The following is a 15,144-nucleotide window of genomic DNA, read 5'->3' on the forward strand; positions in this document are numbered from 1 at the left end:
CCTCACATCAACAGCTTTCAATATAGATCGGGGGGCTGGCGGCTGACAGACACAGAGTGAGTTACCAGGCATGGATCAGAGGCAGGCGGCGTAGTTCAAAGTCCGTATAACAAGCGAGGGTCGTGGGCAGACAGCGTGGTTCAGAGTCCGTATAACAAGCGTGGGTCGTGGGCAGACAGCGTGGTTCAGAGTCCGTATAACAAGCATGGGTCGAGGGCAGGCAGAAGGCAACTCAGAGTCAGAAACAGTCCAGGGTTATGCACAAGAGATCAGGCATTGAATACCACTCAGAAATGTTGGCCGTGGCTGAACAAGACTTCACAATAAACTGGTGTTTGAGTGTGGCTTATATAGGGAGCGTGGGTCGTTAACGGGATTCAGATCAGGTGTGTGCACAATCAGTCTAGGTGGATGATGTAATGCTTAGAAGTCCGGGGATGGCGGCCTCTGCTGGACAGGGAGGGGAATGACTGGGACCGAGTCGGTGACAATGTAGTTAATAACAAAAGATATACTACTTGTTTTTGGCTGAGATGTAGTTTGGATGAAGTTGTCGGTGATTCTTCCTATTGTAAAGTCATGCAGTGTGAAATCCTCAGTCACCGATCCATCTTGCAGTGTAAACAAAGCAGCGACAAAACGCTAGCCCAGATAGTCAAGCAGTGTGAAAACATCTGTGATATGAAAATCACTTTGAAAATCGTGCAGTCTGAACTCGGAATTAGATTTTATTTTGAGTTTTGTAACTAGACCCTTTCATGCTAAAACATACACAAACATGCTGACAAAATTTCAAAAAAGTTAAAAAAGCAGGATAGGACCTCTTTAAAAATATAGATGATGCATTTAAATGTTAAACATCAATTAGGAAATAAGCATTAAATCCCATGTAATGTCAGTCTTAAATTAATTATTTGATCAGCCACGTCAACATCCCCTTGTGTTTTAACTGTGTTATAAATTCAGATGCTTCACCAGCACTATTCATCTCTTATTCTTCAGTGTGATGAAATCTGCCTTTGGTTATTTTATATGTGTGTATAGGCTTTGCCTTGATTGAAGCAACTGATGAGATGAAAGCATTTCACAAATTAAGCTTTTATTAAACCTGATCTGCATAGAAAGAATTGGTGAGGCACAGATACTTAGTTTTTTTTTTCTATCAGTCAGAACAGGAAATATTAATATGGAAAACGGTGCAAATTTTACATTCATCAGATTGACTGGATATCTTAACTTGGATTTCAAGATGAAGTACTTCTTGTTTGCTGTCTTGACTGTGTTGTATTTAACAATCATTTGTGCCAACAGCTTTCTTATAGGTGTTATTTGTTTAGCAAAAATCCTTCATAAGCCAATGTACATGTTTCTCTGTAGTTTGTTTGTTAATGAACTGTACGGCAGCACGGCTTTATTTCCTTCACTCCAAGTTAATCTGCTTTTAAATGACAACACTATTTCTCTAGTTTATTGTTATTTACAGATATTTTGCTTGTGCACATATGCAATGATAGATTTTTGTACGTTAGCAGTCATGTCTTTTGATAGATATGTGTCAATCTGTTATCCATTACAGTATAACAAGATCATGACCCCTTTTAGAGTGGGTTTGTTAATTGCCTTGGTGTGGACCTACTGTTTCATTCAATTCTTTATATTTTTATCTTTTAAATTTAAGTTGCAACTGTGTGGAAATGTAATGGAGAAAGTGTGGTGTGACAACTACTTACTTGTGAACCTTGCTTGTTCAAAATCCTCTTTGCATAATGCTTATGGCATTTATCTTGCTGTGGTGACAGCGGTGATTCCATTAACACTCATCTTCTATTCATATACAAGAATTATCAAAATTTGTTTGAGTTTTTCTAAAGAAGCTAAGAAGAAGGCTCTAAGCACATGTACACCACACATTATATCCCTGTTAAACTTTACATTGGGCTGCTTCTTTGAAACACTTCAAAGCAGGTTTGATGAAATCAGAACGCCAGCTCTAATACGTGTAATTGTTTCACTATATCTCTTGATGTGTCAGCCGCTGCTTAACCCTATTTTGTATGCAATAAGACTGAAAAATATCAGACTAGTGTGTAAAAACTTGGTTCTATCAAAAATAGGCATTGCATAAACTTTTTTATCATTTAAGAACTGTCATTGTGGTATTTCAGTGTTTCAGAGATTAAGCTACCAGGTTTCTTTAAAATATATACATGTATTTATTTATTTATCTATCTATCTATTTTTGGTCATTTTAAATAATGTTCATCACAAATATATACTGTATATATATATATATATATATATATATATATATATATATATATATATATATATATATATATAAATAATGGCACAATTCAAAATTATTTTTATCTGACCTTATGAACGTGTTAATGACATCAAAATATTACTGTAAATTAAATGTTTAATCCTTTGTAAACAAGTCTTTTCTTTATTTTTTACTTCTGTATATCAATTAAATATTTGGCGAAGTTATTTTATTGTAATATAATATATTTAACCTAATATTCAGTACAAGGACTACCTCATAAATATCAGTTGATAAAATTATTGTAGTGTAAATGCATACTTCCAATGTGCAAGCATTTTAACACTCCTATGCATAACCCTGTATGCATGAATTATACTTTTACACTTCTGGAAGATTTAATAAAGCAGATTAGCAAACTAAATAAAAATAGCAAATTGAAGAGAATCATAGAAAATCTAATATTTATTGAGAAACTGGTACTCTTTTCAACTGAAAATGTGCTTCAAATATTGAATTACATAATTGGCCTTCCTCAAATATGTCTTAAGTATTTTAGACATTTTTTTGTGTGTGTGTGTGTGTTAGTCTCTTTACACAAAAAAAACTGTGGTGGTTTTCTTGTAGTCCAGGGGTGTCCAAACTCAGCCCTGGAGGGCCAGTGTCCTGCAGATTTTAGCTCAAACTTGCTTCAACACACCTGCAAGGATGTTTCTAGACTGCCCAGTAAGAGCTTGATTAGCTAGGCCAGCTGTGTCTGATTGGGGTTGGAACTACACTTTGCAGGACACCGGCCCTCCAGGACCGAGTTTGAACATCCCTTTTGTAGACCATTTTTGCAATGACCAATTTCCTTTTCTCTCTCTCTATGTGAAAATTCAAGTGTCAGTTACTAGTGCTTGTGACAAAGTTTTTAGTATATCTACAAAGAGCTTGATTAGCTGGTACAGGTGTGTTTGATTAGGGTTGGAGCTAAACTCTCCAGGACACCGGCCCTCCAGGACCGAATTTGGACACCCCTGTACTAGCCTTTCTAGAAACATACTTGCAAGTGTGTTGAAGCAAGCTGGAGCTAAAATCTGCATGATGCCAGCCCTTCAGGACCAAGTTTGGATACTAAGTGGTCTAATTGGTGCTTTCACATCTGTAGTTCGCTTTAATTGGTCCGGACCAAGGGCAATAAATGATACACTGTTGCATTTTCTGCCGTCTTTGGGTCGTTTTCACACCACACTGCTGGCTTTGGTCCGAACCAGTTGAAAAAGAAGCAAAATGCAGTCATCTGACAAAATCCACATCACTCATTGGCCAGATGTTGTTGAACATAATTCCTAAACTGCTTATTGATTGGTCAGAATTCACGTGAGGGAAAATGCCAATGAACTCCCGCAGGTAAACAAACCGGCAGACACAAAATGTCGCTTTTTACTATGGAGGGACAACTGCGCTGACTGATTGTATGCCTGCTTTGGACAAACTATACATTTTGAGAATGAAGCGCGGCCGAGGCTGGACAACAATGTTTTAATGCATCGCTCGTCACTTCAGTAGGAGGCGTGAATAAATTTAGCTAAACTGCGACATGGTCATCTTGCGGAAATATTACCAACAATCCATCAGGTAATGTTTTTCCCCCTCTCTCTCTGTGTTGGTAAAGCGCTGTTAACAAATATTTTTCCTCCATATCAAATAATGCACAGCACATCGGCCTACGGCAGCTGGATTAGTCCAAAAGGCGCAGTACTTTTTGCAGTTGGGTCTGTTTTAGTTCAGATCATATTCTCAAAAATAAGATTCAAGTGTCATGTGTTGATTTCATATGCACAGTGTGAGCAGTCAAGTGACGACTAAAGCTGTGTTCACACCAAACGCGGAACACGTGGATAAATCACAATATTCGCGCGTAAATAGTCGCGTGAACATTTAAGGTTACTCGCTTCATTCGCGCGTCAAACCCCGCTTCATCCAAATTCACTTCAGAACAGACGCGGATTCGCATGATGCGCAGGGCTTCTGTCTGCCCAGTGACTCTAGCTTCATAGCTAAAGGGCTAACATGGATTTTATGAAGAAAATAACAGTGTTTATGTGCTTTATGAAGGATGATAAACAGCGTCGATACGTTTAGAGCTGTGTCTGAGTCCACTACATCCTTTCAGAGGTGCATCAAGATCTGTGAGCTCATAGACTCCTCCAGAAACTGAAACTGGCTGATGGAGGTTTTCAGCGGTACTTCAGACTGAGCCCAGCCCAGTTTGATGAACTTCTTGTCGGTGTCTGCTGGGGGATTTCCCCTGGGACACCGACAACAAGCGATACGTCACAATCACGCCCCCACAAGAGCAAGCTCCTGATTGGTTAACGCGGCGCGAATGTCTGCTAAAGTTCAGATTTTCGAATGCGAGTGATTCGGGCGAAACGCGCATTAAGCGCGTTAAACACTCAAAACTCTCAATTCACGCCACGCCATTCGCACCGCGCATTTCTCGTCATTCGCCCCGAGCCATTCGCGCGTATCGCGCCGCAGGTTGTCTATTCGCGCGTTTGCATTGACTTAACATGTAAATCACTCGTGCTTGATGCGCGTTCCGCGTCTGGTGTGAACGCAGCATAAGGGTGCTTTCACACGTGCCTTATTTAGTTTGGTTGAATCACACTAGAGTTCGTTTTCCCCCTTGGTGCGGTTCATTTGGGCAGGTGTGAATGCAGCAATAGTACTTGAGTGCGCATCAAAAGCGGACCAAAAAATTGTATTGAGATCTGCTTGAAGAGGCTTTCAAACGAACCCTGGAGCAATTAGTGTGTGTGCACTGTATAAATAGTCCATGTAATCACTTCTGAATAGCTTCAGCTGTGTGAGCGTGTGATTAGAGGCTCGTTTACACTGCCATTTAAATGTAACCCAATTTTGATTATTTTTTTTTTGGAGGAGAAAAGTGGTCATTTACCAGAATTTGCTCCCACCAGACCTGAGATCTCTCTCATAGCTACAAATTCCTCCCCTACTGAAAAAAACAGCTTAAACCAGCCTAGGCTGGTTGGCTGGTTTTAGCTGGTCAACCAGGCTGGTTTTAGAGTGGTTTTGGCCCCTTTCAGGTTGGTTTCCAGCCATTTCCAGCCTAGTCTTTGCTGGTCAGGCTGGGAGATGACCAGCTAACACAAACTTGACCAGCCTAGCCAGGTTGGGAGGCCAGCCAAAACCAGCTATGTACAGCTTAAACCAGACTGGTCAACCTGGTTTTAGCTGGTCATTTCCAGCCTGACCAGCTAAGACAAGGCTGGAAATGGCTGGAAACCAGCCTGGAACCCCTTTAAAACCAGGGTGGTCAGCCAGCTAAAACCAGCCAACCAGCTTAGGCTGGTTTAAGCAGTTTTTTTAGCAGGGTCTGAATGGTGGAGGGCACCATCTATAAACCAAAGGCTCATACTGCAATGACTGCCCTTTCCCTCTTCCAATACGCGACATTGTAAATTGTATGGCAAGTGTAAACGCATGAATTGAATATGGGTCACAATTAAAAGAACGTGTAAACGCACAGGCAAAAAAATCAGAAATGGGCATCAAATCGGAATTGGGCATCAAGACCTGACAGTGTAAACGTAAGAAGTGCATGATGGAATTTGTAGTTCTTGTAATGGCGGATTTGTAGTCCGGTAGTGATCTGCACATGTTGCATCTCTGGTGACCGTGACAATTATGAAGATCCTGTTTTGCTTTGATGCATTCTTTAAGTTATTTACAATTGCTTTGTGAAGTTTATTTATAAATTAATTTCGAGAGGATCGTGTGCTTATGACTGCTTGCAGGAAATGAATATGGGTCATTTTTTACCCGAGTTGAGCAGTAAAATGTTAGTCACAAAAATATTTTTATTAAAAATGCAATAAAGAAAAACTGTGTTAGACGTGTAGTGCATCAAAGGGTTAATTACATGAGTCACAAGAGCATACTCTTGAGTATCTGTCTTGTCTTATAAATGCAGAAGCTTCAACCCAATGCAACTCAACTCAAGTTTGACTCATGATGACTTGTCTTCTAAATAGTCAGTTTTATATTTGGTAGATAAATAGATAGTCTTGACTGTAGCTGCTACTTTTTCTTCCGCTCAAGTTTTTATTACCAACTTTCCATTGTTAATCTTCTTTCTTTAAAAAATATCATTAGTAAAATGTAATTTTCAAAAGTTGTTCATTGACTTTGCAACTTTTACAGGTGTTCATTTGGATTTTATCACCTTTGTGAATGATTTGTATACATGGTGATTGTCAGAGCTGTTAATCTGTTGAACAATCTGTCATCCATGGATAATTCAACATATTTCACAACGGTTATTTTGACTGGCTACATTGATATTGGTGATATTAAGTATTTGTGTTTCGTTGTTTTGATCTTGTTGTTTGCTGCGATCATTGTAGCTAATCTGTTTATTATTGGAATAATATATAAGGAGAAGTCTTTGCATGAACCCATGTATGTTTTTTTATGCAGCCTGTGTGCAAATCAACTGTGCGGCAGCTTTGCTTTATTCCCGTTTGTTTTAGGCAATATGCTACGGTCAAAAACCCCAGAAGTTCCTCTCACTGTTTGTCATGCTCAGATATTTGCTTTATACTCTTATGCACAAGTAGAATTCTGTAACTTAGCCATGATGTCTTATGACCGGTATGTAGCTATCTGTCACCCTTTGGAATATCACAGAATCATGTCTCCTGCTAGGACGATGACATTGATTGCTCTTGGGTGGTCGCTAGAAATTATGATATTATCCTTTTCTTTTTCTGTTAACGTACAGCTCAAATTGTGTGGAAATGTTCTGGATAAAGTGTGGTGTGACCAGTACATGCTTGTGAAATTGGCATGCTCAGACACAACACCTAACAACATCATCGGCATTACTGGTATTCCACTTGCCATTGGTCCACCACTGCTAATAATTTTTTTCTCATATGCAAAAATTTTAAGAGTGTGCCTAAAGTTTACAAGACAGAAGGCCAAAAAGTCTCTGTACACATGTTCTCTGCATCTTATCACACTCCTGAATTTCACTGTTGGTTGTTCGTTTGAACTGATCCACAGCAGATTTGGTAAGCTTCCCATTCCTGCTGTAGTGCGTGTGATTCTCTCACTTTATTTCCTAGTGTGTCCACCACTGATCAATCCTATCATGTATGGCGTAAGTCTTACTAATATAAAAAAGGCACTCAAAAAATGTATTGGCGTGTAGGCTAGAAAAATATACTGTACAATTTAGGAAATTCTTTAAAGGCACAAAGAACTTGTATGTATTTATAACAATGGTTTCATTTTTGTAAATAATATGTGGTAAATGTTTGATTATTATATAACTTGGAACAACATATTGTGTTTCGACATATTCTGCATGATCTTTCAGTGTACTTTTCAAAACCCAATAAAAATATAAAAGGTTCCTTTAACAAAATGGCATGTTATTTTTGTGTCTGTGTTAAATCTAAGGGCTGAGAGTTCACTGATCAATATAGCTTCTATAAGAAAAGAATTCAGGTATTTTGAATCTCTATAAGAATATAATTAATATTTGTATAATTGAGAAGAGGGTTTTCTTTTTAAGTTATAGACTATAGCTTTATTTAAAGATTATTTGGGTTTTGAATATTCTTTTTTTGGTTTCAATATTATTATTATTATTATTAGAATTGATAAAATTAATTTATTTATTTTCTTGTCTTGTTTATATTTATTTTCTTAGTCCCTTTATTAATCTGGGGTCACCACAGCGGAATGAACCGCCAACTTATCCAGCAAGTTTTTACGCTGCGGATGCCCTTCCAGCCGCAACCCATCTCTGGGAAACATACACACATACACACACAAACACACACAAACTTATACACTACAGACAATTTAGCCTACCCAATTCACCTGTACCACATGTCTTTGGACTGTGGGGGAAACCGGAGCACCCGGAGGAAACCCACGCGAACGCAGGGAGAACATGCAAACTCCACACAGAAACGCCAACTGAGCCGAGGATCAAACACGCGACCCAGCGACCTTCTTGCTGTGAGGCGAATGTGCTACCCACTGCACCACTGCGTCGCCTATTGTTAAAATTATTATTATTAAACTTGCATTCAAACAATTAGACATTTGGGAAAAAAAATAAACAAAATAATTAAAAAACAACAAACAACAGTCATAAAAAAAATATTTAAAAATAATAAAATAAACATGCATTTCCTTAACCAACTACCCACTAGTGCTATCCAACAATAAATGTAGGTACTAAAGGCATAGTAAACATATTAATCACAAGTTTGTAAAAAGGAAATAAAAGGGGACTAATTTTTTTCAAACAACAAAACCTTGTCTATTAGGGAATATCTGATTTTTTTTCCAGATGTAATGTACTGGTTAACTCTGTCAGCCATAATTTAAGATGTGGAACTTCTTTTTTCTTGTAAAACAAAAGCATGAGTTTTTTTGGCAGAGATCAACCCATATGAAACAAACTGTTGTTGTACCCAAAAATTCTTTGCAAACTCCAAAAATAAATAATATAGGATCTGGTTCAAACCAAAATGTCTAATGTAACTGAAAAAATTTGAACTATTTTGTTCCAGAAACTCTGTAATTTGGGACACATAGCATAGGAATGAGAAAGGTTAGAGTCTAAGAATTGACATTTGTCACACACTGGGGACACTTCTGGAAATATTTTATTCAATTTACACTTGGAATAATGAAGCCTGAATATTATTTTTTAAATATAATATCTAGTAGAAGAATAATAGTTGAAGGCTATAAAAGGTATAAAACAAACACTTTTCTGGTAGTACAGTACAGTATAGGTTCTAATAGTAAGCTAATGAGGCCTGCAAAGGAAAAAAAAGTAATAGTTTAAGTGATAGTTTTATTCAATAAAAATGGTAATAAAAGCTGTTTTTGATAAGGTTTAATTCATTTAAAATATTTCCTAAGTGCTGTTTAACCAAGATATTTTTCAACATAATAGTTTAACTATAATAACTGTGCTTTTATTTTTTTCCATGATGACAGTGCATAATGTTTTACTAGATGTTTTGCCAGAGTGGTATTCAGCTTAAAGTGAAATTTAAAGGGTTAACTAACTTAACTAGTCAGTGACAGACAGCATTTATCAATTAGGCCTTGGGTGGCGTCCTACATGAATTAATCCACCTTTTGACAACCTCAAAATGACACAACAGCCATAGATTTTATTCAAAAATACAGTCGTAACAGGGCATTGCATCACAAACAAGTCATTCATGTAGCAAGAATAAATGCTATTATTACTACTGCAAGAAACCCAACGCACTATTCAACTGGCTACAAAAGCAGGATGCATATCATCTTAACTAATGAACCTTATTGTAAAGTGTGACTGTTACCTTTGCCAAGGACACTGACACAACCCCATACCATGACAGACCATGGCCAATTCTCCAAAAAATACCTGAAATACTGATTCGTCTGACCACAGTACGTTTTCATCTGGTCCATTCCAGATCTCCCAAAGAAGTCAACAGCGCATCTAGACACTGTTAACATAGGGCTTCTTTTTTGCACAGTACAGTTTTAAATGCCATTTGTGGATGTAACTCCGTGTTGTGGTACTTGACAAAGGTTTGCCAAAGTAGTCCTGGTGGTCCACGTGGTGATATCGGATAAAGAGATCCCAATTGTTCAGCTTAAGCTTGCACCTTTGTTCCTAATGCACTGAAATTCTTCCAGATTCCTTGAATATTTTAAGTATGTTATGAAGGTGAAACATCCAAATGTCTTCATATCTTGTTTTGAGTAACATTGTTTATAACATTTCAATAATTTGCTCACATATTTGTTTGCAAACTGGTGATCCTCAGCACATTTTTGCTCTTAAAGGACTAAACCTTTCTTGGATGCTGCTTTTGTACCAAAATTATAATTATAATCACCTGTTGACATCACCTGCTTTCGTATGATCAAATCCTACTGTGTTCGCAGCTTAAGAAACATTTTTGATGCTCGGCTGCTCTCAGTGCTTTCTCTGTGCTGCTTTAAATCCCATAATGCACTGCTTTAAACAACCCAGGCTTATTTTTTAAAAAATGTAGTCGCGTGGACGTTTCTGGAAACCATGAATACGTCCCGGGAGGTACATATTGTTGCAGTTTTTGTTTTTGCGAATCCACGAGAGGCCGATGTATGTGCTTTTTCGCATCTCAAATGTCTTTTGCGAGTGCTGTTCGCTCTCGCAAGTGCTGTTCTTGCGCAAACCCACCAAAGGCCGCTGTCGAACTACCGTCTGTCCAACTGGCTGAATGATTGACTGGGCGACCGGCCAATCAGCTGACCCACCCTCCTTCTTCCCTAAACCCAATTAATTTAACCGATTGAACCGCCCACCAACTTAATTCCCTAAACCCTACCAACGATTTACAAAAGCCGTCCAGAAAAAGAAAAGGCCTCGTCTGATTTTTTACCACGTTTTTGGATTTTACCACATTCTCACCCTGTTATGAACTTGTTCACTTTATTTTTTGGATTCTGTTTTTGCCTTACCTGATTTCTGGAACCGATCTACCCCAAACTCAAACCTGGTCATTGTCGTCATAGTCAGCTCCTCTCTGCGTCTCAAGTCCGTCGACATACAGGACGAGCCAACTGGACAAACTGGTTGCAGCGGGAAAGCCCTCCACACGGAGGTAAGCGGTCAGCCGCTAAGCGTCAAAAGAAACGGCGTCATACCATCCCGTAGCGTTTGCTTAAATGGAAGGCAGCCATATGTACCTCCGGCTACATATTTCGCGGTCTCCGGAAACGTCAGCAGGACTATGTTTTCAGAATAAGCCTGGGTTGGCTTCTGAGCTCACACTTAGGTTCTATATGAATGAACTGAAAATGCTTGCTGTAGATGAAGGCTTTCAGTAGAAAAGCACCATGAGGCTCATGCATTGGTTCTCTGCTGGAGGAAGTTAAGCTAGAAATATATGATTAAGTCTTTGTTGTGATAATCATCTTTTTGATATATTTCACATTAACGCTTTAGGTGTCGCAGTTAGGATTGCCTGAACAATTTTCCCTAACTTATTCCACATTGGTCAATGCATTTAAACTAATCAAAGTACAGGAGCTGTGTAGACTGTTGTAATCATGTTTTCATCATCATTAATTAGGTTTAAAATGCAGTTATTTCCATTTATTACAGTTCCCTTTATGAGACAGAGAAGATGCATTGTTTAAAGATAGTGTTGTGCATCATGCCAAACAACAGGATTGCAGTTTCTGTGAGTCTTTACTCTTAAAGTAACTATGAGGCGACCATTGATGAGCCTAAAATGTCATTGCATAGTGAATATTGCTATAGGACCTTGTGTATGGTATTGAGAGAAATTAAAAAAGCAGGACACATTGTCAATGTGTGTTGTATTTGGTAAGTTCTCATGTACACTGTAAATAATTGACAGTGTGTACATGACTGAAATCCAGCGTCCACTTCAATTTTGACATTTCTGTGCCTATTCATTAAAAAAATTGTCTTACAAAACATTAACAATTGTTTTTAATTTGCAAAATGCATCCAGAAGGATGAATCCCTACAGTTTTTACAATGGATGGTCATTAAAAACTAAACATTGTTTCACATATTTTGATCTTGCAAGTGAGTTTTGAAATGTTGTAGTTATTCCAAAGTAAGGGCAATAAGTGTTTTGTTTTTTAATCATAACTTTGGATCATTTTATGATAACTTGCCATCCTCAGAGGACTTGACAAAACTGTGTTTTCTGTGTGAGGAATGTGATTTTATTGACTCCCTTGAACTGATTTTACAGTTGAAGTCAGAATTATTAGCCCCCCATGTTTATTTTTTTTCCCAATTTCTGTTTAATGGAGAGCAGATTTTAAAACATTTCTAAACATAACAGTTTTTTTTAATAACAAATTTCTAGTAGCTAATTTATTTTATCTTTGCCATGATGACAGTAAATTATATTTGACTAGATATTTTTCAAGACACTTCTTTACAGCTTAAAGTGGCATTTAAAGGCTTAACTAGTTTAATTAGGTTAACTAGGCAGGTTAGGCAGGTTATAGTATAATGATGGTTTGTTCTGTAGACTATTGGAAATAAATATAGCTTAAAGGGGCTAATAATTGTCCCTAAAATGGTGTTTAATAAATTTTAAACTGCTTTTATTCTTGCCTAAATAAAACAAATGAGACTTTCTCCATAAGAAAGAACATTATCAGACATACTGTGAAAATTGCCTTGCTTTGTTAAACATCATTTGGGAAATATTTAAAAAAAGAAAAAAAAAAAAAAAAAGGGGGGGGGCTAATAATTCTGACTTAAACTGTATATATTACTTTATGGGGGCTAATAATATTGACCCCCTTTTTTTCTTGACAACTGCTTTTTTATAAACAAACTAAAAGAGAAAAATCATATTATCACTTGTAACATGTGAAAGGTGAAAAATGTGAAAGATTCTATAATGTAGAGGAAACAATTCAACTGTTCGGGACAAACAAGGGACTCGTGAACAACAATATATCCCTTTAGAAAAAAAAAAAACTTTGTCATTCAAAATACTGTTGACACATATTGTCTAAAGCATAATCAGACAAACAATAACAATGCATATTACAGCAAACAAGCTTCTTGATAAATAGAATACCTTGGTATAACTTTTTTTTTGCTCTTGTTAACTGACTGTCATTGGGCAATGAAATTAGCATGATCCATACATCCTTCAAACATGATGCACCATTAAAAGTCCTCAAATGTGACGATTTACCAAAGTATAATTGCTGTATAATAGTTATCATTCATTTGTTACATGATTATAACAGTTGCACTTACTCCTGCTGTCAGAATCCTTAAGACCAATACAACTGAGCAAAAAGTATTTTAATAATAATAATAATAATAATAATAATAATAAAACGTTTTAATCTTCACCTTCTCCAAACAGCATTTGTGCTTTTAACTGATTCCACAATTTACCAAATCACTAAATGCATAATAAATTGCAAATTACATGAACAAATGTCTTTAAATCAAGGTTGTAATATCTTTCTTATGGTTTAATAAAACATTAAGTAGTAAATTGTCAAGGTAAGCACATACATATGAACAAGTCATTTTAGATCATTGAATTTTGTGCTCACAAACAATCATTTTACCCCAAAATATGTGTATCTCTGCTAAGACATTGTAGTGGAGAATAAGAAAACTAATGCTTTGTTTCAAGTAATGGCCATTATTTTCACAGACTAAAGTTTATTTGAACATCAGATACACATACTTTGTATGTAACTTTTTTGCATGCATACATATAATGTACAATAAATAGAAACTCCTCATAAATAAATAAGCCATCCCAATGCTTTTACACGGTCGTAGGCATTTATTTTGAAGTAATAAACAGTGCTTCATTACACCTTTGTTCGGTCTTCAAATTAAAACCAAGAGCAAATATTTGTCTTCTAAATATTTTTGCAATGCTATTGTTTATCTCTTTTGTTCTAATTCCATATATAAGTGGATGTAAAAGTGGAGGGATGAGTATGAAATGAACTGACATGAACACATTCACTTCTTTGGAAAGACTGAAATTAAATCGATTGTATATCACAGAAAAAAGAGAAGCCAGTGAAAAATTGATAAAAGTAATCAAGTGTGGCGTGCATGTTTTTAAAGCCTTCCTCTGGGCACTTACTGAGGCTTTCAAAGAGACAAACAATATCTGCACATATGAAAAAACGACAAAGATTAGAGGTAGAACGACAAAAAGAATTACCAAACATATGCCATAAAGGTCTGCCCAGGGATTTTTGGCACAGGAGAGATTAACTACGGCTAGATTGTCACAAAACAACTTGTTTATTGTATACCTGCACACAGGCAATCTTGATGTAAGATACACCTGTATGCCCAGAGAGCAGATAGGAACAAAGTATGCTATAAAAAGCAGAAGTCTAATTTTACCCGGAGTCATAATATTATGATATTGCAAAGGCTTACAAATTGAAACATACCTATCATATGCCATTAGTGTCAATAGTGCATAAGCACATGTTCCATAAACGTTGATACAAAACACTTGTATAATACAATCGGTATACAGCATATCTTTTATATCATCTACAAGATTGTCCATTATTTTAGGAAGTACAGCAGAGGATCCGATTAGCCCATTAATAGCAAGATTAAATAAAAATACATACATAGGCTTATGAAGAGATGCGTCCAAGCAGATCACCAGCATCAATGTTACATTTGCAACAACAGTTGTAAGATAGACTACAAGAGAGATTACAAAAACACCATAATTGAGTGCACTAGGAGGTCCATAACCGGTAAAAAACAGAGTAATGTTCAGGCTAGAAAGACTCATTTTCCTGTTGGAGAGAAAGTTATTTCACAAATGTGCAGCGTACAGTGTATTGATTCATGCATTTTACTCTTAGAACATCTATTTACCTGCTAATTCCAGACTATCTTGTCATATGAGATTATCAGTTGGTGTACAGTAGCTTTTTATTACTTTTTTTTGTTAAAGACACACCTCCACTGGACATAATTTGCGTAAACACCCTACCCACTTTTTTCCCTGCTAAACTAATTTCAGGTAATATTTGGTACAATAAGATATATATTATGAATATATTCTAGAATCGTAATTAACCAATACATTTCTGCTCACCGAATGAATGAATTTGTGAATGTAGCTTTAAAATATTAGTGATATTAATAATATTTACTAAAATGTTAAAATAATAAAAAATAAATAAAAAATATTTACGGTGCTTTCAAGTTAATGAACAGTGAGGTTAAATCAGGTATATCCGCTTGTTAAGTGGTGACGTGTTTGTGATGTATGTATACTGTT

At 36.6% G+C, this 15,144-nt stretch overlaps 7 protein-coding genes across 9 annotated transcripts in view; 3 read left to right on the forward strand and 4 right to left on the reverse strand.

Moving 5' to 3' along the window:
- The window catches only part of or63h1 (olfactory receptor family 63, subfamily H, member 1), a 2,665-nt gene extending 515 nt beyond the window's left edge, over positions 1-2,150 (forward strand). The window contains exon 1 of the mRNA XM_087284820.1: positions 1-2,150. This exon is cut by the window's left edge and continues 515 nt beyond it. Within this exon, the coding sequence (XP_087140946.1) occupies positions 1,187-2,125 (939 nt within the window). The 5' untranslated portion in view covers positions 1-1,186 and the 3' untranslated portion in view covers positions 2,126-2,150.
- The window catches only part of brwd1 (bromodomain and WD repeat domain containing 1), a 1,114,631-nt gene that overhangs the window by 494,961 nt on the left and 604,526 nt on the right, over positions 1-15,144 (reverse strand). The gene's annotated exons all lie outside the window — the stretch shown is intronic.
- The window catches only part of phkg1a (phosphorylase kinase, gamma 1a (muscle)), an 831,529-nt gene that overhangs the window by 362,330 nt on the left and 454,055 nt on the right, over positions 1-15,144 (reverse strand). The gene's annotated exons all lie outside the window — the stretch shown is intronic.
- Positions 1-15,144, forward strand: part of mxf (myxovirus (influenza virus) resistance F) — a 250,465-nt gene that overhangs the window by 218,265 nt on the left and 17,056 nt on the right. The gene's annotated exons all lie outside the window — the stretch shown is intronic.
- Positions 1-15,144, reverse strand: part of arrb1 (arrestin, beta 1) — a 348,576-nt gene that overhangs the window by 146,926 nt on the left and 186,506 nt on the right. The window lies entirely within an intron of this gene.
- Positions 6,284-7,701, forward strand: or63b2 (odorant receptor, family 63, subfamily B, member 2). Its single transcript, NM_131130.3, has one exon. The coding sequence runs from the start codon at positions 6,567-6,569 to the stop codon at positions 7,488-7,490; it is 924 nt and encodes a 307-aa protein (NP_571205.3). The 5' UTR covers positions 6,284-6,566; the 3' UTR covers positions 7,491-7,701.
- Positions 13,300-14,757, reverse strand: or60a1 (odorant receptor, family 60, subfamily A, member 1). Its single transcript, NM_001423282.2, has 2 exons — positions 14,736-14,757; positions 13,300-14,653 (listed from the first exon to the last, which is right to left on the reverse strand). Exon 2 carries the CDS (start codon positions 14,647-14,649, stop codon positions 13,660-13,662), a length of 990 nt encoding a protein of 329 aa, NP_001410211.2. The 5' UTR covers positions 14,650-14,653; positions 14,736-14,757; the 3' UTR covers positions 13,300-13,659.

This window comes from Danio rerio, chromosome 15, assembly GCF_052040795.2.
Source record: "Danio rerio strain M-AB ecotype USA chromosome 15, GRCz13ab, whole genome shotgun sequence".
Lineage (NCBI taxonomy): Eukaryota > Metazoa > Chordata > Actinopteri > Cypriniformes > Danionidae > Danio > Danio rerio.

Excerpts from the sequence above, each read along its gene's own strand:
- or60a1 (NM_001423282.2), bottom strand. The coding sequence starts at position 14,649 with ATGAGTCTTTCTAGCCTGAACATTACTCTGTTTTTTACCGGTTATGGA.
- or63b2 (NM_131130.3), top strand. The coding sequence starts at position 6,567 with ATGGATAATTCAACATATTTCACAACGGTTATTTTGACTGGCTACATT.